This window comes from Mobula birostris, chromosome 19, assembly GCF_030028105.1.
Source record: "Mobula birostris isolate sMobBir1 chromosome 19, sMobBir1.hap1, whole genome shotgun sequence".
Taxonomy (NCBI): domain Eukaryota; kingdom Metazoa; phylum Chordata; class Chondrichthyes; order Myliobatiformes; family Myliobatidae; genus Mobula; species Mobula birostris.
Genome location: NC_092388.1, coordinates 60,876,562 through 60,900,879, shown reverse-complemented (window position 1 = coordinate 60,900,879; position 24,318 = coordinate 60,876,562). Strand labels below are relative to the sequence as shown.

At 38.7% G+C, this 24,318-nt stretch overlaps 1 protein-coding gene across 5 annotated transcripts in view; it reads right to left on the bottom strand.

Annotated features, from left to right (window-relative positions):
* The window catches only part of LOC140212638 (dnaJ homolog subfamily C member 13), a 166,457-nt gene that overhangs the window by 15,316 nt on the left and 126,823 nt on the right, over positions 1-24,318 (bottom strand). For 4 of the 5 annotated variants that reach the window (XM_072283697.1, XM_072283699.1, XM_072283700.1 and 1 more), the window contains 6 exons: positions 22,075-22,166; positions 14,481-14,580; positions 12,005-12,079; positions 10,861-10,973; positions 6,805-6,974; positions 5,400-5,442 (listed from right to left, as the gene is read on the bottom strand). In XM_072283697.1, coding sequence (XP_072139798.1) covers positions 5,400-5,442; positions 6,805-6,974; positions 10,861-10,973; positions 12,005-12,079; positions 14,481-14,580; positions 22,075-22,166 — 593 coding nt within the window. Of the gene's footprint in view, positions 1-5,399; positions 5,443-6,800; positions 6,975-10,860; positions 10,974-12,004; positions 12,080-14,480; positions 14,581-22,074; positions 22,167-24,318 lie in introns of all 5 variants that reach the window. The other variant, XM_072283701.1, reaches the window with a different exon arrangement.

Here is a 24,318-nt window from a genome sequence, read left to right as displayed (position 1 = left end):
GAGTTATGGAAATGCTTTAAAAAGCACACAGATCAATGTTTCTGGAGATGCAAATAATTTAAGGAAATATTGTTGGAACACAATATTTTGCAACAGATAGTGATTTGCTGAAAGGAGAATGGCCGACTTCAAACATTTAGATGACTGGTACACATAGAAGTGCTAAAGCACTGCTCCAGCACAACCCCACAGGAAATACTGAGCAAATAGTTCTTGTGTCTTTTAACATTCCAAAACTAAGCAATTTTTTTGTTATACAAATATATCAGCCTTGATCAAATCTTAAGCATGGATTTGTATTTTTGCAAGCTATGGCTGGTCCAGAGCTATTTGGAAGTTTTTCCTCATTTCCTGGGATATTTGAAATGAGGGAGCTTAGGAAATGGAATATTTTTAAAAATCAATCTCATTTTCTGAATTCAACTACAGTTAATTGGGCCATTGGTTAATCAGGGCAGCCATTTATTTGAGACAAAAACTGAGGTTGCAGAAAAGACAATGATAGCCTGGGGCAGTTGTAATCAAGTAAGACAGCTGGAGACATCTCTGCTTACTACAGACCAGATATATTGAGGAAGTGTATACTCAAGCCAGATAAGTGAGACCTCTGTGGTGAGATTTCTCCAGAAAGGTCTTTCTAAAACATAGCGTCCCTTTACACAGTAGGGGGTGCCAGAAGTAGACAAGATGACACAAGGATGTAAAACATACCCAACAATTAAGACTCTATTGTCTTTACTAATTTCAAATAATGAACAAACTCTTCTTGGGCTTCAAGCCAGGTACCTCAGCTGCTTAATTGGGCCAAAATGTACCGGGTCTTGATTTATCCCAATTAACTGAAACCCACTGTATTTAGAATGGCAAATTACAGGACTTGATTAATATTTAGTTTGCACGCATCTTTTAAAAAGATTCTGACAGTGTATTCTAATCAGACCATAGCTGTGCATTTGTTTTGTGCTCATTAAATTCTGGAACAGGCAATGAAAGGGGGCAGAAGGTGTAGACAAGCATTAAGGTAGATTCCTATATTTTATACATAGGCATTAAAAATAAATTAGAATATTTTCTTCGGGCACGCAAAAGATAAAAACAACACTCATCTAAGGCTTAAACGCCATCTCAGGGGACAGCTCAACCTGAAATCAACAGAATGAATCTGCCCACCAAACCTACATGACACACTAGAAGCGCAAACATAAGGAAATCTGCAGATGCTAGAATTTCAAGCAACACACAGAAAAGTTGCTGGTGAACGCAGCAGGCCAGGCAGCATCTCTAGGACGAGGTACTGTTGACGTTTCGGGCCGAGACCCTTCGTCAGGACTAACTGAAAGAAGAGATAGTAAGAGATTTGAAAGTGGGTGGGGGAGGGATGGAGCCAAGAGCTGGACAGTTGATTGGTAAAAGGGATTATGAGAGGATCATGGGACAGGAGGCCTAGGGAGAAAGAACAGGGGGTGGGGGGAAGCCCGGAGGATGGGCAAGGGGTATAGTGAGAGGGACAGAGGGAAAAAAAGGAGAGAGAGAAAAAGAATGTGTGTATATAGATAAATAACAGATGGGGTACGAGGGGGAGGTGGGGCATTAGCAGAAGTTTGAGAAGTCAATGTTTGAGAAGTCCCCCATTTCATGCACATCTGCTCTCACCCCATCCTCCCGCCACCCCACTAGGAATAGGGTTCCCCTTATCCTCAACTACCACCCCATCAGCCTCCAGGTCCAACATATTATTCTCCGTAACTTCCGCCACCTCCAACGGGATCCCACCACTAAGCACATCTCCCCCCCCCCCCCCCGCTTTCCACAGGGATTGCTTCCTACGTGACTCCCTTGTCCATTCGTTCCCCCCCCCCCATCCCTCCCCACCAATCTCCCTCCTGGCAATTATCCTTGTAAGCGACACAACTACTACACATGCCTTTATGCTTCTTCCCTCACCATCATTCAGGGCCCCAGACAGTCCTTCCAGGTGAGGCAACACTTCACCTGCGAGTCGGCTGGGGTGATATACTGCGTCCGGTGCTCCCGATGTGGCTGGCTATATATTGGCGAGACCCGACGCAGACTGGGAGATTGTTTCGCTGAACACCTACGCTCTGTCCGCCAGAGAAAGCAGGATCTCCCAGTGGCTACACATTTTAATTCCACGTCCCATTCCCATTCTGATATGTCTATCCACGGCCTCCTCTACTGTAAAGATGAAGTCACACTCAGGTTGGAGGAACAACACCTTATATTCCGCCTGGGTAGCCTCCAACCTCATGGCATGAACATTGACTTCTCAAACTTCCGCTAATGCCCCACCTCCCCCTCATACCCCATCCGTTATTTATTTATATACACACATTCTTTTTCTCTCTCTCCTTTTTCTCCCTCTGTCCTTCTCACTTTACCCCTTGCCCATCCTCTGGGCTTTTTTCCCCCCCTCCCCCTTTTCTTTCTCCCTAGGCCTCCTGTCCCATGATCCTCTCATATCTCTTTTGCCAATCAACTGTCCAGCTCTCGGCTCCATCCCTCCCCCTCCTGTCTTCTCCTATCATTTCAGATCTCCCCCTCCCACTTTCAAATCTCTTACAGCTCTTCTTTCAGTTAGTCCTGACAAAGGGTCTCGGCCCGAAACGTCGACTGTACCTCTTCCTAGAGATGCTCCCTGGCCTGCTGCATTCACCAGCAACTTTTATGTGTGTTGCTTGACACACTAGAAGGTGGTGTTACAGCACTGCTGACAAATATTCTGTATAGGGCATAGAACAGGAATTTTGGGATAATCCAACAAGACCACAAGGAACTGGGCATTGAAAACAATTGGTAGGCTGAGGCAGAGCAGGTATTCCTTTTTTGGGGGTGGGGGAGTGGGAAAAGAAAACGGTCAATGCAGCAATACGGCTAAAACATAATTCAAGTGCAGCAAGAACCCCCAAACAAAAACAAACTCGGGCTTTATCGAAATGTGAAATAAAACTGACCCAAATTAAATTATGCCCTTTATATCTAGAGAGGACTACCAATATAGAGTTTGTAATAAAAATGTGTTGAATTGCCCTCAACTATGTGGATGATAATATGTTGAGAACACATTCATATTGTCAAGTCAAAGTTAAGCTTATTGTCATCTGCACAAGTTCATGGATAGGTGCAATGAACAACATATTTGCAGCAGCATCATATTGACTGTTGCCTTGGTCTTGCTGCATGCAAGTAGTAACTGGTTCATGAATGAAACTGAATATTATGAACTCATTAACAAGGACACTGACTCCTGGCTTTAATGGAAAGCCCGTGATGAAGTACCTGAAGGTAGTTAGACCTAAGACACTACCCTAAGAAACTCCCGCAATACTGTCCTGGGGCTGGTGTGATTGAACCACTTTTGTGCAAGCTATGTTTCATAACTGCAGTTCACCCCCACCACTCCCCCCACCACCCTTCACATCCACTGATATTTGTTTTACCAGGATTCCTTGATCCCAAGGTTGTCTGGAGTTAAATGGTCCTGGTAATGTCCAAAATGGGTGTAGCTGACCTGTTGAATGATCATTGACCTGAAACAGCCACATGGCTCTCTCTCCACAGATCCTACTTGACCTACTGAGTATTTCTAGCACTTTTTATTGCAGCACTTGTTATTGTTAACTGCTGCTTGTCATCACTGTCTGTGACCCCCTTCCTCATTTAAGTCAATTTGGCCCATGGAATCTACTCTGCCATCCAACTGTGGTAGATTTCCTTTCCTTAAGCCCCATTCTCCTTTCTTTCTACTGCAACCTTTAATCTTCTAACTAATCTATCAATCTCTACTTCAAATACACCCAATAATCTGGCCTCCACAGCACCGTGGCAGCAAGTTCCAGATTCACCACTCTCTGCTTGAAGAAATTCCTCATCTCAGTTCATAGGGAATATCCCTTTGAATGGACTGTGTCTTCGCTGACAGAACACCGACTGGATTATAATTAGCTAGATTAGTTTTATCATTTTTCTGAACAGGATGTAGCAAAGCAGTTATCCGTTTTATCATAGAGATCCCATTCATACAGTTGTATTGGAGCAACTTGGCTGGAATGTGGTTAGTTCTGGAGCACAAGCCTTCAGCAGCACAGTTGGCATTGCCAGTGGGACCAGAAAACATTGCATTTTGTGCCTTCATCTGTCATCAAATGAAGTGGAGAGAATCTGAGAAGACTTGCTGTTGGTGGGGATTTCAAAAACAAACCAAGATGATTTTTTTTATATATTAGCAGAGCTGCTAATATTTCATCTTCATTTTTATCACTGTCTAAACCCATTGTTGTGGATATTCTTGATGTCTCTGTTTCCTAATTGCAGAGCTTGCAGTGCATAGCTTTCTTGTGATACATTTAGCATGCACTGAAGCTTCGTCAGGTTGATATCCAATTGTTGTGTATGATTCCTGGCATGCCTTATTACACTGAATCCTAGTGTAATTATAATGGAGTGAGGTCATGCCAAATCATGAAGTTATGGTGCTCCTAATGATGTTTAAAATGTTTAGTTTTGAGCTACCAGACCATTCTGACTACCTGATTTAATATAATGGCAAAGTCATACAATAAAATAAAGGACATCCTCTGAGGTGAAGACAATACTTAATGGCTCAGTTGACAAGTTGCTGAGATAAATTGTGAGTTTAATTTACTTTCTTTCTCAGTTATGAATACAGATAGTCATTTAAAAACTTTCTCTTAACTGTTGCTGCCTTATCTTGAGCTTTTCCAGAATTTTCTGTTTTTATTTTGGGTTTCAGCATCTTGGACCAACTATATCCTGCTCACAAAATAAAGGCTAAATCTAATCTGGCTGAACAAAAGAAAAATCAATTTTTTGAGTTATAATGTGTTCTTGCTACTTTCAGCTGTTCAACCTAGAGGAACATATTCATCAGCTAAAACGATGTGTTAATTAGTTATATCCTTTGCCATTGCCTGATCTTATACCATGAGACTTCAATGGATCTGGAGCCAACGAGAGTTTTATCCTTTGTTTTAAAGGTTCAAAGATTCATTTTATTGACAAAGTATGTGCAATACAAATCTGATATTTGTCTTCTCTGGATAGCCACTTACTGTGGAATGTACACAACTGAGTAGCTGGCTAAGCAACTTCATAAGGAAAATGCAAGTTATTTGAATAATCACAAAAAGGTTACATTACTAAATGAATTTAAATGTTCATAATATCAGTGGGATTTGGCCACGTTTCTCGAGTATTAGGCTAGAGCACTGAGTTACGAATTCAATAACCACCACCAAAAACGATGGGTTTTAAAAACAATAATCTAGTAGATTTGTGATTACTGCAACTAGAAATTGAAATTATAGGAGAATGCAAAGACTCTTCAATATCTGTATTATTTCTACCAACTCTCTCCTTACCTTCCAGTTTACATCTGGGTTGTCACATTGCTGCTTGAAGTGCCTGTAACAAAGTTTAAAATATCAGTTTCATTGCCTTATCCAATTCAGCTGACTTTAAAATCTACGAATAGGTAGCTTTTCTTGAGAATGAAATGCTCCAACTTTGGATACAGTTCCAATTCTAACCAATTTAACTCCTTGTCTCTTGCCTGCCCTTGAAATTCTTCAGTTTCTCAACAGCCATCTTATGCTTGATGTGACATTGTTGATTTTTTTGTGTATAAAATGTGCCAAGAGCACAAATCTACAAAGTAACTGAAGCCAATATTATATCTCAACTTTCCCACACTGAATAGAAATTTGTTGCTAGGCGATTTAAATAAAAGAGAACAAACATTAACCTAGAAAATGAGGAATGAGAAGAAAATAATAGAGTGACCTCCAAAGAATAAGTTGTGGAATTAGTTATTGACATGTCACTCAACTAAATTTATCAGCATATAATAATTCACAGAGATGGAGCATAGAACATCGAGAATAGGAAGGTTAATGTTAGCTTTTAAGTGTTTGGCAAAGGCTGCTCATTATACAATAGAACAGGCATGAAAACTAATCACAGCTTTAAATGGAGTAGAGCATGAGAGAAGTTTTGTTACTATACAAAATATTGCCAGGAAGTACACAGCAATACCATGTAGATTTAGAGGGACAAAAAAAGAGACATTGTGAAACTATGCAAGTTACATTCATTTCCTGGATTTTAGAATTAAGTATAAATTGAGTTTTTGGAACTTGAAAGGAATTTAATGTAGACAAACCAAACTTTTTATACTGATGGGCAAATCCACTATAAGGAACAATATTAAAAAAGTAGAAGCAGGCTTTCAAGAGAAAAGCTTGAAATTTTACAATGACTGACAGAGGAATGGAAGCTTCCTTGCGGAACATGTTACTTGGATTGTGTTGTTTGGATTTCCAGCATCTGCAGATTTTTTCTTGTTTGCGGAACATGGTACCTTGTTTTTAAATTTTAAAAGCTGAAGCACTTGAATTTTGCTTGCCAATGTGACTGGAGATAAAAGGTTTACTATGGGTAAATAGCTGGAATACAGATAAGCTACTTTATTTAATGACAATTCCTGTAACTATGATGATCACTGCTTCCTTTTTTATTTAAAAATGTTATTTAAAAATTTTCCAGAATATACATTTTCCCAAACTATAGACAATATTTGGAATGGCATCATCAATATATAGTGAACTTATAGTCAGCTTTGAAAATGAAATTGCAGGTTATGAGAATTATTCTGCTTGGTCTCCATTGTTCCATACAAGCTAGATGCCTACTAATAAAATCCACTATTAAAGAGAATAAAAATGAATCATTTGATAATTTTAGAAATGTCACCATTAGCTTACGCACTCAAGCATCATTTCTCGAACAGTTACAGATACTCTCTCCCTGGAGTTGTCATTCCATATCAACTCTGGATTTTCATGAGTCCCCTCAAATATGTGCACAGATGCTTCAGGATTGTCCCTCATAGCATCCATGAAGACGCCAGGAAGAAATTTGGTCAAAGTTATCCTCACCTAAATTAAAATAACAGCAGAATTATTGCAATGGTTTGAGCCTGCTTAATAATTCAATTAAACTGACAACCACCAAATTGATAATTTCACAACATATTGTCTCCCAACAGCATATCATGGAGAAGTTTACCTGCCAGCAGGCAATTTCAAAGAAAACTATGTAGAATACTCCAAAGAGCACCAGTGCAAATCAGGATAAGAAATCACAGTGTGGGATACAAGGCTTTAGAGGAGATCACATGCATGCTTGATATGGTGATTTATTCTGACAACATCAGCAAATAGGCAACTATAGCTATAGTTTCCCAAGAGGCATAATCAATCTCCTATTCAGTATGAATCTGATCTCTTCACCTGCTTCGGTAAACATAAGCATAAAAGGATAAAAGGGAAATTCATAGATAAATGCATTAAGAGGTAGGTTACCTCTACAACTGTAGGTATACTAACCCACAAATCATTGACATCCACACTCACCCACCTTTGCTGATTGCACCACACTTTGCTGAATCTAATTTGTCAATAACTATTTTTAAGTCGCAACAGATTTTATCTTTCCTAAATGATGCCATTTGCAATAATGATATTGGGTAAACAACTAGTGAAATATTTGGAGTTAAACATGTTTTCTGCTGTATTCCTTTATGAAATGCACATTTGTAGATCAAATTTTACATCCGAAGCATATTAACACCATTTTGATAAATTCAGCTAGAAAGATTTCCCCCCCCCTCACTGGCAGAAAAGCACCTACAAAATTTGATCTACTCATCTGTATTAACCTTCAGTTGCATCTTTACGCAATTGACTCCTTTTAATAACCATTCATCTTTTGTTCCTCTAAACTGGGGTGAGAGGCCCATTTCTATGCTGTACAAGCCAGGACTCAAAATAATTTGGATAAAATGCTGCATCTCAACATTTGGTCCAAAGTCTTTAGATCAGGGTTCCCAACTGTATTTATGCTATGGAGCTGTACCATTAACCGAGGGAGCAATAGACCCCAGGTTGGGAACTCCTGCTTTAGATGGTGTTTGAACTTAGGTCAGATAAATAAAGGACAAAATAGGCCTTTAGGTCCACCAGTTCCACACTGACCATCAACTACCTATTTACCCCAATCATATGTTAATCTCATTTTCATTCTACTTTTCTCACATTCTAATTAGCTGCCTCAAGTTCTACCACTCACTAACACATTAGTGGCAACTTCAAGCAGCCAATCAATTTGTAAATCTGGTACGAGGAAACCCAGGGGAAGATACAGTGCCTATAAAAAGTATTCACCCCCCCCACCCCCACAAGTTTCATGCTTTGTTTTGCAACATTGAATCACAGTGGATTTAATTTGGCTTTTTTAACACTGATCAACAGAAAAAGACTCTTGAGTCAAAGTAAAACAGATCTCTACAGAGTGATCTAAATTAATTAAAAATATAAAACACAAAATAATTGATTGTATAAGTAGTCAGTATTTAGTAAAAGCAGTTTTGGTAGCAATTACAGCCTTGAGTCTGTGTGGATAGGTTTTTATCAGCTTTGTACATCTGGACATTGCAATTTTTCCCCACTCTTCTTTACAAAATTGCTCAAGTTCTGTCAGATTGCATGGGGATTGTAAGTTAACAACACTTTTGAAGTCCAGCCACAAGTTCTCAGTTGGATTGAGGTCTGAACTCTGACTTGGACACTCCAGGACATTAACTTTGTTGTTTTTAATGTCATTCCTGCATAGCTTTGGCTTTATGCTTGGGGTCATTGTCTTGCTGGAAAACAAATCTTCTCCCAAGTCACAATTCTCTTGCAGACTGCATCAGGTTTTCCTCCAGGATTCCCCTGTATTTTGCTGCATTCACTTACTCACTGCCTTCACAAGCCTTCCAGTGCCTGCTGCGGTGAAACATCCCCAAAGCATGATGCAGCCACCACCATGCTTCGCAGTAGGGATGGTGTGTTTTTGATGAAGTGTGGTGTTTGGCTTACGCCAAACATGGCATTTTGTCTGATGGCCAAAAAGCTCAATTTTGCTTTCATCAGACTATAGAACCTTCTTCCAGCTGATTTCAGAGTCTCCCACATCTTCTGGCAAACTCATGAGATTTCATGTGAGATCTTCCCCCCCCCGCCAACAGTGGCTTTCTCTTTTCTACTCTCCCATAAAGCTGTTACAGGGGAAGCGCCTGGGCAAAAGTTATTGCATGCACAGTCTCTCCCACCTCAACCATGAAGCTTGCAACTCCTTCAGAGTTGTCATGGGTCTCTTGGTGGCCTCCCTCACTAGTCCCTTTCATGCACGGTCACACATTTTTGGGGACAGTCTGCTCCAAGCTGTGTCATACTCTTCCCATTTCTTGATGATTGCCTTAACTGTACTCCAAGGGATATTCAGTGACTTGGAAATTTTCTTGTATCCATTTCCCGACTTGTGCTTTTCAAAAACTTTTTTTTTTTTTTGGCAGAGTTGCTTGGATTGTTATTTTGTCTTCATGGTGTAGTTTTTGCCAGGATACTGACTCACCAGCCCCTGGACCTTCCAGATACAGGTGTATTTTTACTACAATCAACTGAATCAACTGGACTGCATACTGGTCTCCATTTAACTAATTATGTGATTTCTAATACCATTTGGCTGCACCCGTGATGATTTGGTGTGCCATATTTAAGGGCGGGGGTGAATACTTAATGCAATCATTTTGTGTTTTATATTTGTAATTAATTTAAATCACTTTGTACAGATCTGTTTTCACTTCGGCGGTCTTTGTCAAAAAAGCCAAATTAGATTAGATTATGAGGACACTCAGTCCTCGTTTATTGTCATTTAGAAAATTATACAATGTTCCTCCGGTATGATATCACAGAAACACAAGACAGACCAAGACTAAAACTGACAAAAACCACATAATTATAACATATAGTTACAACAGTGCAAAGCAATGCCGTAATTGGATAAGAGCAGACTACGGACACGGTAAAAAAAAGATAGCCCCAATATCTCACACAGACGGTAGAAGGAAGAAACTCTCCCTGCCATGAGCTTCCAGCACCGCAAACTTGCTGATGCAGCATCCTGGAAGCACCTGACCACAGTCTGACTCCGAGTCCGTCCTAAAACTTTGAGCCTCCGACCAGCCCTGACACCGAGCACTTTGACCCCGGCCCTGGCAACAGGCAAAGCCGAGGATTCGGGGCCTTCCCCTCTGGAGATTTCAGATCTCACAGTGGCAGCCAAGCAGGCATTTCAGAAGTTTCACCAGATGTTCCTCCATGCTCTCATGTCTGCCTCCATCAAATCAGAATTGTGCACGGCCTCCTACTTGACAAATTACAGATATTCATCACTGGAGAGGCCGCGTGCGCTGCGTCGCGCCACCATCTTCTCCTCCTCCCAACTGTTAATCCATGATTAAATCCATGATTCGATGTTGTAAGACAATAAAATATGAAAACTTCTGGGGGTGGGGGTGAATACTTTTTCTAGGCACTGTATATGATCACAGAGAAAATGTGTGAACTTCACAATGACAGCATACAAGGTCAGAGCTGAACTTGGATTTTTGGCACAGTGACACACCAGTCCTATTAGATGTATCACTGTGCTGCCTACTTGTGAAAGAAGGAAAACTGAAGACCTTCAATCTAAAAATACAAATTGAAAGGAGAGCTTGGAAGCAATTGGTGTACTGAAAATTGCCAATGGAAATAGTGAAGGAAAATAACATGCATCTAAAGAGGCTGCATATGCACAAGAAGGAAAGGAATAGGATAATGTTAATGGAGTTGGAGGAAGAGATGGAACAGAAGTAAAAACACAGGTACCATTAGTTGCACTGAATGGGTTATTTTTGTAATATACAGAGCATTTGATTCAATGTAAACAATTACTTACCTTTGGTCCAACAAGCTTATCTGTGATCATTTTGGCAAAGAGCTCTGCAGTTTGGGCTCGAATCTGAGGATGTGTTGAATTACAAAACATGTCTAGAAGATATATGAGGGCACCTAAAGATGATACCAGTAGACAACTTTAGTTTACTCTTCTCAAATGTATCCAAAATAATTGCCAAGTTGTAATGATGAAAATTAAGTGTGTATTAACTGAATTCAAAGAAAAAAAATACTCTTAGTGGAGTTGACCAGAGGATAATTAAATGCTTCTAATGAACATATGATATTCATGTTTGAATGTAGACATATGTTGACCAAAGATGCCTTTAAAACTGGCTGATATTCATATGAAAAATTACATAGCCCCTTAAGTCAGGACTACTTTGCAATACAAGCACACTTAACTGGATACCCAAATCTTATCTTTGATATATTTTATGTCCAAAAATTTCAGCACCTGCAGACAGCCCTTGGATTTTGGAATTCTGAAGATTTAACAACCTTTTATTCAGCGATTTCTCATATCAGTCTCCTGGCAAACTTTAGCTAGAGAGTCTAACACTTTGGACATCATTTTAGGATAGAGCAAACAGACTCTCAGCATTGACCATGTTAATCCACCTCAATCTTATCACTTAATGAGATGACCACTCAGTCTAAACTCCAAGGTAGAAAGGCTAATCTCATTCAAAAGTGTTTTACCATTAATGCCTGGCATACAAAATTGAACAAAGATTCCTCTGTTCTACCTCATTTCCAAGAGCAACTCCCATATTTACAACAAGCACTTCCTTCACTTGCAAACCAACACTTTTCAAATACAATAAGCCCCAATAATCCTGCACCCTCAAGACTTTGGAGACACTAAGTTATAATTTTCTAGGCTATTTGAAGTTATCCTAACCCAGTTTTATTATTTTCTAATAAATGTTCTAATAAATAAAATTTCTAATTGCTTACAAAGATGCTTACAACATATTACATTGTTTGCTGCTAGAGATAATTCAGAGCAAAGTTTGATAATATTGTGCATCCACTCAATTTCTTTTGCAACAAAACACTGTTTGCAAAGTACATTTATGTCCAACTGTACAATCCTAATGTCAATAATACATTCAGACAAAATTGGTCAATAAGAATCTTACCTTTCCCCATAGCTTCCTTTATGATCTTTGTATTTGACGTCAAAGCATAGAGTGTTTCAAGGACAAGTTGACGACCTAAGAGGCAGATAGAAATTTTATAGCACCATAAAGTTTCAAAACAAGAACACTTTTCTGCTTATTGGCATCTGGACTCCCCAACTGCATTACAAAGTGGCAAGCTTAGTTTATTGGTGCCATTTCTTGTGTGTTACTTTTTCCCCCAATATTTCTCTTCTAAACATTTCATTTACAATAATTTCAACTCTGAAAAGACAAAAAATTTGGTCTGTTTCCACCTGAACTACATGTTAGCTTGGACTCAGGATGAATTGAGAAACAGCCAAGAGTTGAGTGTAATTACTCCCCCACCCCAACAACAAAATCTTTCATAAAGAAGCCAGACAACTGTGCCATAGGAAGGGTTCAACGGATCCAAAGAGGGAACAGCAAGACTGCAGACAGATAGACATGTAGGCATTCGGCTGAGGTTCCAAGAAATGGTATCATTTTTCTGATGCTCCCTTTGGAATGACAGTAGGGGTTCAAAATGGCAGACAGGGCAGAATGGACAGTGAAGGCAGATTGAATATTGGTAGGCCGAATATTCAGATAAAACAGGAGTAAACCCACTTGTATGGAAACAGAATTATTTATTCCACCATGCAAACAGGCAATCAACACAATGTTGAATAACCTACATGTGTTTTGGTAAAAATTTTCAAAATGTATGCATTTAAAAAAATTCAGGGACTGTACTAGATTTTTAAAAATCCTTCTAATGTAACGTTGAGTTGTGACAGCATTGAGTACTTGTAAAACATTAATTTCTCTACAGGTATAACCGATGATCAATACAGACCAGATTCCTCTCAATTTTTGAAGGCAATATTTAACCCGTGCAAACAGCATAACATCACCCCCTGAAACATCCTGGCAAGCCACTATGTCATGACAAAGTGGGGTTGGGCAATGGATGCTGGCCAAGCCAGCAAAACTTATAATCTGCGAACAAGAGAAGCGACCTGAAACTGCTCCACTTTGCCTACTGGCACAACAGGTCCACAGCAGAAGTTCTTCACTTAACCCTGAATTATTTGAACTACAAAGATGCATAGGTCAGGATGTTCTTCATCAATGACAGCTCAGCTTTCAATCCTATCATCCCCTCAAAACTAATCAATAAGCTTCAAAACCTGGTCTTATTACTTCCTTGTGCAATTGGATCTTCCAATTCCTCACTTACAGACTCCAGTCAGTTCAGACTGGCAATATCTCCACAATCTTCACCAGCACCGGTGCACCACCCCTTAGCCCCCTGCTCCTCTCGCTCTACACATGTGACTGTGTGGCTGTGCACAGCTCCAATAGCATATCTAAGTTTGCTCATGACACCATGTCATAGGCAAAATCAAAGGTTGTGATGAATCAGAAAGTAGTAGGGAGACTGAAAATCTGGCTGAGTGGTGCCAAAACAGCAACGCCTTACTCAATATCAGCAAGACCAAGGAGATGATATTGACTTCCGGGGTCAGAAACTGGAAGTCCAAGAGCCAGTCCTCTTTGGGGGTCAGAGTTAGAGGGGGTCAGTAACTTTATATTCCTTAGTGTTATCATCTCCAATGACCTGTGGTGGGCCCAACACTTAAGTGTAATTACGAAGGAAGCACTGTAGCACCTCTACTTCCTTGAGTTTGTGATGATTCAGTATGACATCAATTACTAACTAATCTCTATAGATGTGTAGTGGAGAATATATTGACTGGCTGCAGCACAGCCTGGTATGGAAATACCAATGCCCTAGAATTTTCCATTCCAGAAAAAGTAGTGGAAACGGCCCAGTTCCTCGCGGGTAAAGCCCTCCCTGCTGTTAAGTACATCTACATGAAATGGTGGACAGCAGATACCTCCCCACCACCTAGGTCATGCTTTCTTCTCACTGCTGCCATCAGGAAGTTGGTATAGGAGCCTCAGGACCCACACCACCCGGTTCAGGAACAGTTATTACCCCTCAACCAACAGGTTCCTGAACCAGAGGAGATAACATCACTCAACTTCACTTGTCCCATCACTGAACTGCACCCACAACCTATAGACTCACTTTCAAGGACTCTTCATCTCAGGTTCTTGATATTTATTGCTTACTTGTTATTATTTTCTTTCTTTTTTATTTGCACAGTTTGTCGTTTTTTGTACAATGGTTGTCTGCCCTATTGGTGCAGTCTTTCCTTGATTTGGTTATGGTTATTGGATATATTGAGTATGCCCACAAGAAAATGCATCAGGATTGTATATGGTGACATATATAAACTTTAATAAATTTACTTTGAGCAAGATGAGACATCAGCCATTCTGGCTATTTAAATACTTCACAACCCAGAGAACTTACTTGCAAAATAAACCTATAATGCAATTAAGGAATCCATTTAACACCCCCACCACTGTATTCTTTCACTTTTGACACTGAAGGTTTACTTACTGGATGGCAAAGAATGCAGTAGAACCAGAAGATTCGAAAGGACTAATGATTCAGCAATGTTATTTACACATTCTTGATTAGCTGTCACTATGTTCACAACCTAAGGTGTAAAAAAAAAATTCACTTTTTCTTGCAACTCCAGGTTATATAGGCTAATTTCAATCACACTAGGAATCAAGCTACTGAATTTGTGCAGACATTCATAATAAAAGTAGATTTCTAACTGTCTTCAAAACTAGTCTTTATGGCCACTTTATTAGGTACATCTGTTTGTTAATGCAAATATCTATTCAGCTAATCACGTGGCAGCAACTTAATGAATAAAAGCATCAGACATGGTCTGGAGGTTCAGTTGTTGTTCAGATCAAATATCAGACTGGGGAAGAAATATGACCTAAGTGACTTCGACTGTGGAATATTTATTGGTGCCACGCAGGATGGTCTGAGTATCTCAGAAACTGATCTCCTGGGATTTTCACGCTCCAAAGTCTGGAGTTTACAGAGAATGGTGTGAGAAACAAGACAACCAAAGTAGCAGCTTTGAGTGAAAGTACCTTGATGACAGATCAAAGGAAAATAGCCAGACTGGTTCAAGATGACAGGAAGGTGTCAGTGACTCAAATAACCATTTGCTCTTCTGCACACCACTCTTGTAACACATCTCTGAATGCACGTCAAACATGGAAGTTGATGTGCTACAGCGAAAGACCACTCTGGGTTCACTCTGTGGCCACTTTGTGGCCACTGCTGTCTAGGAGTTAGACGTTCGGTGAGAGATTTATTGGTAAGAACTGTGTTCTTACCAATATTTTTATTATTTTACATACAAGAATACAGAGTACAAGAAAAAATATATCAATACATTATACTAAAATCGCATATAAAGACTCCTTACCCTATATTCATACGATTAATTAATTCGTAACATTGAAATATAGTAATTTTATTATATAAAAAAAATCTAACCCACTACCAAGACCAAAGCTGATTAGTAAAGAAAAAAAAACAGAAAAAAATATTATTAATCATCTGTGCTTTAACAGCAAATCAAAGGTTTTGAAAATAATTCAAAAAAGGTCCCCACAATGTTTGAAAGTCTTGGCTAGATTCAGAGATTGAACTTAGAATCTTCTCTAAATTTAAACATGACATCACATCACGTAACCATTGAGCGAGACTAGGAGGGGCTGCATCTTTCCATTTAAGCAAGAGCATCCTTCTGGCCATAACAGAAACAAAAGCCAAAATGTGCAAGTCAGTTGAGTCCAAAATAATATTCTTTCCTCCAACAATACCAAATAAAGCCGTAAAAGGATTAGGCTTAAAGTTTACTTTGAAAAGTATCGAGAAAGTTTGAAATACTTCTTTCTAATATTTTCCAAGACTTGGACATGTCCAAAACATATGAATGAATGAAGCTTCTCCATTATTACATTTATCACAATACGGAGATATATCTAAATAAAAACGAGACAGCTTATCCTTGGTCATATGGGCCCTATGGACCACTTTAAATTGAAGGAGAGTGTGCCGGGCACATAACGATGAAGTGTTAACCAATTTAAAAATTTGATTCCAAGTTTCCTCAGAAATTGAAGTCTGTAAATCTTGTTCCCAAAGATTTTTAATTTTACCTGAAGGAAAACTTCTCATTCTCAACAGCATATTATAAATATTAGATATAGATCCATTATAAAAAGGTTTCAAATTAAAAATTACATCTAGTAGATTCTTATCAGGACTTTTAGGAAAAGTATTTATTTGAGACCGTAAGAAATCTCCTATTTGTAGGTATCTGAAAAAAAATGTTTTGGGTAAACTATATTTAGTTGAGTTGTTCAAACAAAAAGAGACTTCCCTCTACAAACAAGTCCCGAAAGCATTTAATACCTAATCTATCCCATTCTTTAAAAGCCACATCAATCATAGAGGGTTTAAAAAAAAATTAGAAAAAATGGGACTCGAGAGAGAAAATCTCCATAAGCCAAAGTATTTTTGGAATTGTATCCAAATTCTCATAGTGTGTTTAACTACCAGATTATCAGTTAACTTACTCAGACAAAGGAAGTGAGGATCCAAGAAGAGAAATAATAGAAAATTTATTAACAGAGTTAGCTTCTAAAAAAAAACCTTACATCGGGCAATCCTCACGATCAATGTACTAGAACCAAAATGTAAGATTTCTTATATTAACTGCTCAATAATAAAATCTAAAGTTTTGTAAGGATAATTCCTCTATTCTTTTTATCTTTCTGAAGGTGAATTTTATTTAATCTAGAACGCTTATTCTTCCATATATAAGAAAATATAATAGAGAATCAAAGGAAGATTTAGGAATAAAAACAGGCAGTGCTTGAAAAAGATATATAAATTTTGATAGTATCCTTTTTATGTGATTCAAAAGGGTAAGAAAATTTTCTTTAAATAGACACTTACAGTTTTTAGTAATTGTTACACTTAAGTAGGTAAATTGTTTTCTTATAATTTTAAAAGGTTGGTTAGAATTTGCTGGTATCAAATTATTTAAAGGGAAAAGTTCACTTTTATGTAGGTTTAATTTATAACCTGAGATCTGGCTAAAACAGGAGAGTAAAGAAAGTGCATGGGGTAACGAAGTCTCAACATTAGATCATCAGCGTACAGCAAGACTTTGTGAATAGTGTCTCTCCTTAAAATACCGGTGATATCATTAGATTCTCAAAAGGCAATGGCTAAAGGTTCTAAGGCCAGATCAAAAAGCAAAGGGCTCAATTGACAGCCTTATCTAGCGCCACATTGAAGCTTAAATAGTTTGGAATTATGAGAATTAGTGATAACCCTAGCGGAAGGAGCAAAATAAAGTAATTTAATCCACTGAATGAAAATGGGTCCAAAATTAAATTTTTCTGAAGTTTTAAATAAATAATTCCATTCAACTCTGTCAAAAGCTTTCTCAGCATCTAGGGATACCACACATTCCAATATCATGTTAGAAGGAGAATAAATAACATTTAATAACGAATATTAAAGTGAGAATATCAATTTTTGATAAATCCAGTTTGGTTATCGGAAATGACAGATGGTAAAATACTTTCAATACTATGGGCCAAAACTTTAGATAGGATCTTAGTATCAACATTAAGTAAAGAAATTGGTCTATAAGAAGAGCATTCAGTTGAATCCTTATTCTTTTTAAGGATAAGCAAAATGGAAGCCTCATGAAAAGATTGAGGGAGTCTGCCCAACTTGAATGAATCCAAAAATACTGAACATAAATGAGGTATAAGCCATGAGGAAAAGACCTTGTAAAACTCTCCAGAAAATCCATTTGGACCTGAAGCTTTCCTCAAATGTAATGAGCGCACAGCCTCAACAATTTCCTCAAAAGAAACAGGTTGTTTCAACAACTTTCTGTTGTTGGCAGAAATTTTAGAAATGTTTAGTTGGTCTAAAAAATTGTTCATTACAGTGTTATCTTTAGGAGATTCAGAACTATAGAGGTTAGAATAAAACTCTCTAAAAGTATCATTTATTTCTAAATAATCAGTTGTCCTATCACCATTAGCATTGTACATCTCTTTAATCTGCTGTTTAGCTATAAAGGTTTTAATCTGATTAGCCAATAATTTGCCTGTTTTATCTCCATGAATATAAAATTGACTTTTATCTTTTAGGAGTTGGGTTTCAATTAGATAGGTTAAAAGGAGATCATATTTAGTTTTAGTTTCAACACATCTTATATATAAGGCAGGTTCTGGAACCAAGGTCTAATTGTTTCAGCTGATTAGCTAAATCACTTTTCTCTTTATTAGCTTTTTTCTTAATACTTGCAGTATAATAAATAATTTGTCCTCTAATATACGCTTTAAAGGCATCCCATCTGATAAGACTAGAAGTCTCCTCTAACGTATTCTCTTCAAAAAAAAGTTACATATCTCTGCATAAACTTTCAAAAATCTTTATCAGATAGCAAAGTTAAATTAAATCGCCAAAATCTCTTTGTTTGAAGAAGACCAGGGAGATTTAAAGATAGGAGCACAGGAGCGTGATCTGAGACAGTAATTTCTTTATTTTTTGGCGTGTGCCTGCGAGTTTGTGCATGTGCATCTGCACGTCAGTGATGATGTCTTTTTCATGGCCTTTTTTTTTTGTTACAAGGCGGAGAAGGGGAGAGGGGGAGAGGGGGAGAGGGGGGGAGGGGGGGAGGGGGGGAGGGGGGGAGGGGGGGAGGGGGGGAGGGGGAGAGGGGGAGAGGGGGAGAGGGGGAGAGGGGGAGAGGGGGAGAGGGGGAGGAGAGAGGAGGAGAGAGGAGGAGAGAGGAGGAGAGAGGAGGAGAGAGGAGGAGAGAGGAGAGAGACTGTGACGCGCCACTCCTCACAGGAGTGTCTACTGGATGAAAAAAAATGCCAAGCATCAAAAATACCACATTTCATTAAAAAAGATTTGATAAACACAGCTGATTTATTTAGTATCATTAGTTTAGAAGATGAACGACCTAAAGCTAGATCTAAGGAACAATTAAAGTCTCCACCCATCACCAATGAGTACAGATTTAGATCTGGCAAAAATGAATAAAAAACGCTCAAAGAAACCTGGGTCTTCTATATCCAGAGATCCAGAGCATACACATTAGCAAATACCATTAGTTTGTAATTTAGTTTCCCTGATAGTATAACAAAACGCCCATTAGTATCCGAAATTACTTTATTTTGAACAAAGGGAATTTTACAAACCATAAGGATTGAAACTCCTCTGGCTTTGGCATGAAATGAGGAATGGAAATGAGATTCCCTGCATCGATTAAAAAGGCGTGAATTGTCACACTTACGTACATGGGTTTCTTGAAGAAAAACAATTGGTACCTTAAGTTTTATAATATAGGCAAAAATCTTATTTCTTTTCATGGGGTGATTTAACCCTTTCACGTTAAAACTAAGTAGGTTAATACTTCGATCCATTTTAAAACCATTTATAAGAAAGGTTAAAGTAGCAATCAGAGAAATGTATATTAAACCCAAATAATAAACCTTGAGATATATTAGAACAGAATTGACTAGATTCCCAGATCAGCTTCAGGAAAAGAACCCCCCATCCCCCTCCCTCCTCCCAAATAGAGAAAATTGGTCAAAGAACAACCGCTATCTACTCCCACTGAAAACATCCCCTTAGAAAGCCTGTTGGAACCGCTCCAAAGAATTCCAGATTATTTACTGTTCCAACCAAGACTAAATAATATACAGTTAAAAAAAAAACAAGCTTAGGCAGGTTTATCGAACAGAAAGAGCAATTATTCATACTGAAAAATATTAAACAGTCATTTTAATATATAGTATTCATGTTTTTGCAAGACTTTTAATCTATTCAATATATGTATACAGTCATTTTTTGAGTCTAAAAATTCTTGCGCCTGCTCCTTCGTACAAAACCATTTAAATGATCCACCTTTCATTGTGATTCTCAGTCGAGCCGGACAACAAAGAGAAGGGTTAAAATTTTGGCTGTATAGCTCTGCCATAACTTCCGATGAAAAATCTTCAACAATATGAATCTTCTGACCTTGGTAGTCGATCATACCTTTTCCATGGGCATCACGAATCAGATGGTCCTTTCTTTGAAATTCACGGAAACATATAATGACTGATCTTGGTTTTGATTTTGAAGTCAATCCGTAGATAGGTGATCTGTGAGCATGATCAAAGGCACAGACTTTATAATATCGGAATAATTCCATGAAAAGGTTTGCAAAGAATTCTTTAGGATTATCTCCTTCCGTTTGCTCTTTAAGTCCCAAGATTCGTAAGTTGTTTCTCCTACTTCTGTTTTCCAAATGAATAATCTTCTGTCTCATTATTTCGTTGGACTTGGATTGTTTTCATACAGCTTTTGCAAATCATCCATTCTCTTGTCCAGTAATAATAATAACCTCTTCATGTTCCTTTATCTCCTTATCATGCTCGGTTAGAGTTGCTTGAATATCGTCTAATTTCGTACCTATTTGTTTAATTTCAGCGCTGATTTGTTGCGAATCAGCTGATGCTTCTTTTCTAAACTGTTGAAACTCCTCAGTAAGCTTTTGAATTGAGCCCGTAATAGCTTCCAAAGCTGATTTGGTAGTCATAGTAATATAATAACCCATCTAACAGTAGTATTTCAAAAGGTTGGAGACAAAAGTAAGTTAGGAGCACCAGCAGAGAGCTGTTACTCCATCAGCGGCCACCAGGCAAATCCAGGTACACCGTGTTGAGTCAATAATCACGCTGTACAGCTTTCATCATCAGTTTTGTAAATCACCAAAATTATTGAAGTATCCACATGTACTAAAAATACCAAGGCTTTTCCACAAGGTAGATCTATTATCTCTGTTAAACTGTACATTATTTTCAGTACAACACAAAGTGGTGCCCCAGCATAAATGCTGCACTGCCTACTTCTAAACTGCAATATCTGTAAAGCATGATTACTGGCCCAACACTGACAAACACCAGAAGTTTAATGGCATCCAATGTTTTTTCTAAAATGAAAGGCACCCTTTCAAATATAAAAATCAAATGTATTACCACTAATTTTCAAAACCGTCACTTCCACCAAGTCAATACTATTAAATACTCTTTCAGGTTACACATCAATGCATTGAATTTGTATAAACATAGAAAGCTATTGCTTCTTTAAGGAAAGACAATCCTGAAGAGAACGAACAAAGTAAAATGTTCCCGAAGAGCACCCTACACAGTCAAAGGCAAATTATTCTTAGTCACCAGCCTATTACTTCCTCCGGGTCCCCCTCCCTTATGTGCTCTACTCGCTACTCCCATAACATTCTTCCTTCTCCGGCCCTTGACATTTGCCACCCACCTGGCTTCAACCATCACCTTCCATCTAGCCCCTTTCCACTCACCACACCTTTTTATTCTAGCATTTTACCCCTTCCCCCTCAGTCCTGATGAAGAGTCTCAGCCTGAAATATAAACTGTCTATTCATTCCCATAGATGCTGCCTGACCTGATGAGTTCCTCCAGCATTGTCTGTGTTGCTTTGGATTTCCAGCATTTGCAGACTTTCTTGTTATTATAATGTTTAATTTCCAAAAAAAACAAAGGTCATAGATTTAAAACAAAGGACAAGGAATTGAAAGGGAAGCTTTTCATCCAGGGACTGGTAAGCATCTGGAATATTGCCCAAAATGAGTGGTGGAGATGGAATTACTAACAGTATTTATACGTCTCTAAATAATATAAATTGCCTGGGCAGTGAAGATAGGATTAATATAGAAGCACGGCCACTGGTCAGCATGGACATGGTGGGCTGAATGGCCTTTTTCCATGCTGTACAACTTTAACCTCATTGCACCCAAAACTGATTCACACAGTTGAAACCCTATTACACAATGCACACAATGACAGTGTGGAATGTAGTTCTCACGTGCTTCAAGTCAATAGCCGTGACACCAATTTCTCACAATGAAGTTCACTTTGGGGTTGCAATGCATCATTCTTCTTCTTCATGTGCCTTGCGCGTTATACGCTTGGGCAATCATGCATTATTACTCAGGGTAAAAGGGCAAAAAGGAAAATTAGGCTGTAAAGATGCCTTAAACAGTAAGAAGTCCACATCTTACCTCCAATGCAAGCTGTTGGACCTGTCCAGCTCCATGAACCCGCAAAAGAGAAAAGATCAATTTAAAATGACCAAAGCATTCCATTTCAGCACCTGAAACAAAACTCACAATGAAGACCTGTAAACTGGAGCTCAAAAACAAACTGAACAGAAAATGCATTGCCATAATGGAACTTAATATAATGAAGACACAAAGTGGGTCAAAGTGTGTGTGTGCGTCAAGTGTGAGGGAACAAGTTACGGACTTGTTCTCAGAAACATGGCTCCATGACAACATCCACACACCATCGATTCACATGCCATGACACTCAGGGACTTGCGCTATATTATTTAAAGTATTTTGTAACAATGTTTTTCTGTTATCGTAATTATGTGCTGTGTGTGACTGTTGCTTCTGCGTTTTGCACCTTGGCGCCAGAGGAATGCTGTTTCATTTGGAAGTGTTCATGTGTATGTTGAATGACAATTAAACCTGAACTTAAACTGGACATAGCATTTCAACCCATATTTCTTTTTCCCCCCATGCCCCTCAAAAATGTTGTTCCACACACCAAGTTCCTTCACCCAATTGTTTGTCACTTAACATAGTCCAAGCAACCCCCACTACCACTCTTGAATTCACCCACAGAGAGACATTCTCTCAAAAATGGTGAATCATCAGGACAATCACTCCTAGCGGAGATGAGCAAACTTTAAATAAATGTTTAGAAACTATGTTTGTAAAATTGCTCTACAAAAAGACAATTTTATGGATAATATTTGAGATAAAATTCTCAGCAAAAATGAAAGCATCATTTTCCAGTACTAACTACATACAAGTTTGATGCACTTGTCATTAATAGGCATTGCTGGAAATGGATAGGATAGGATCCATTTCCAAAAGGCAATGCACTTTCAATGTATGGAATATTTTAAGTAGAAAGGCTGGTGCTCTTTTTTAAAACAAAAGGAAACTTGAAGGGAAGCTTTGCTTTGTAGAGGTATCTAATCTAGCTGAGTTTGTGCACACAGACAAATCTTTGCTCCCACATAATGAACAGGCCAATCAATTTGACTGATCCTTCGTATCAATGCCCTCTACTATCCCCTGACCTAACATGCAAAATTCATGACTTTGTTTCATAGAGTCACAGAGTAGTATAGCATAGAAACAGTCTCTTCGGCTCATCTAGTCCCTGCCAAACCATTTAAACTGCCTACTCCCAGCAAGCTGCATCGGGACCATAGCCCTCCATACCCTTTCCATCGCTGTACCTATCCAAACTTCTCTTAAACATTGAAATCGATCTTACATGCACCATATATGCTGGCAACTCACTCCACCCTTACAACTTCTCACCTTTACAAACTTCTCACCTTTCACCCTTAACCCATGACCTCTGGTTGTAGTTCCAGCCAACCTCAGTGAAAAAAAGCCTACTTGCATTTACCCTATCTATATCCCTCAATTTTGTAAACCTCCATCAAATATCTTCTTAATCTTCTCTGTTCTAAGGAACACAGTCCTAACCTATTCAATCTTTCCTTACACCTCAGGTCCTCCAGACCCGGCAACATCCTTGTAAATTTTCTATGTACTCTTTCAACTTTAGTTACATCTTTCCTGTGTGTAGGTGACCAAAACTGCACACAATACTCCAAATTAGGTCTCACCATTGTCTTGCACAACTTCAACATAACACCATGTCATGTACTCAATACATTGATTTACAAAGGCCAATGTGCCAAAAGCTTTTTTTTTTAAAAAATGACTCTAGCTACCTGTGATGCTACTTTCAATAAATTATGGAACTGTATTCCCATATCCTTTTGTTCTACCACACTCCTTAGTGCCCACCTTGCGCAAGACCTACCTTGGTTAGTCCTACCAAAGTGCAAAACCTCTCACTTGCCTGCATTAAATTCCATCTGCAATTTTGCGGCCCATTTTTCCAGCTGATGCAGATCCCTCTACAAGCCATGATAGCCTTCCTCTCTATCCATTACACCCCCAATCTTGGTATCATCCGCAAATTTGCTAATCCAGTTAACCACATCATTGACATAGATGACAAACAACAATGGACCCAACACCGATCCCAACAGTACTCCACTAGTCACAGGCCTCCAGTCAGACAGGCAACCATCTACTACCACTCTCTGGCTTCTCCCACAAAGCCCATATCTAATCCAATTTACTACCTAATCTTGAATGCTGAGAGACTGGAACTTCTTGACAAGCCTCCCATGCAGGACCTTGTCAAAT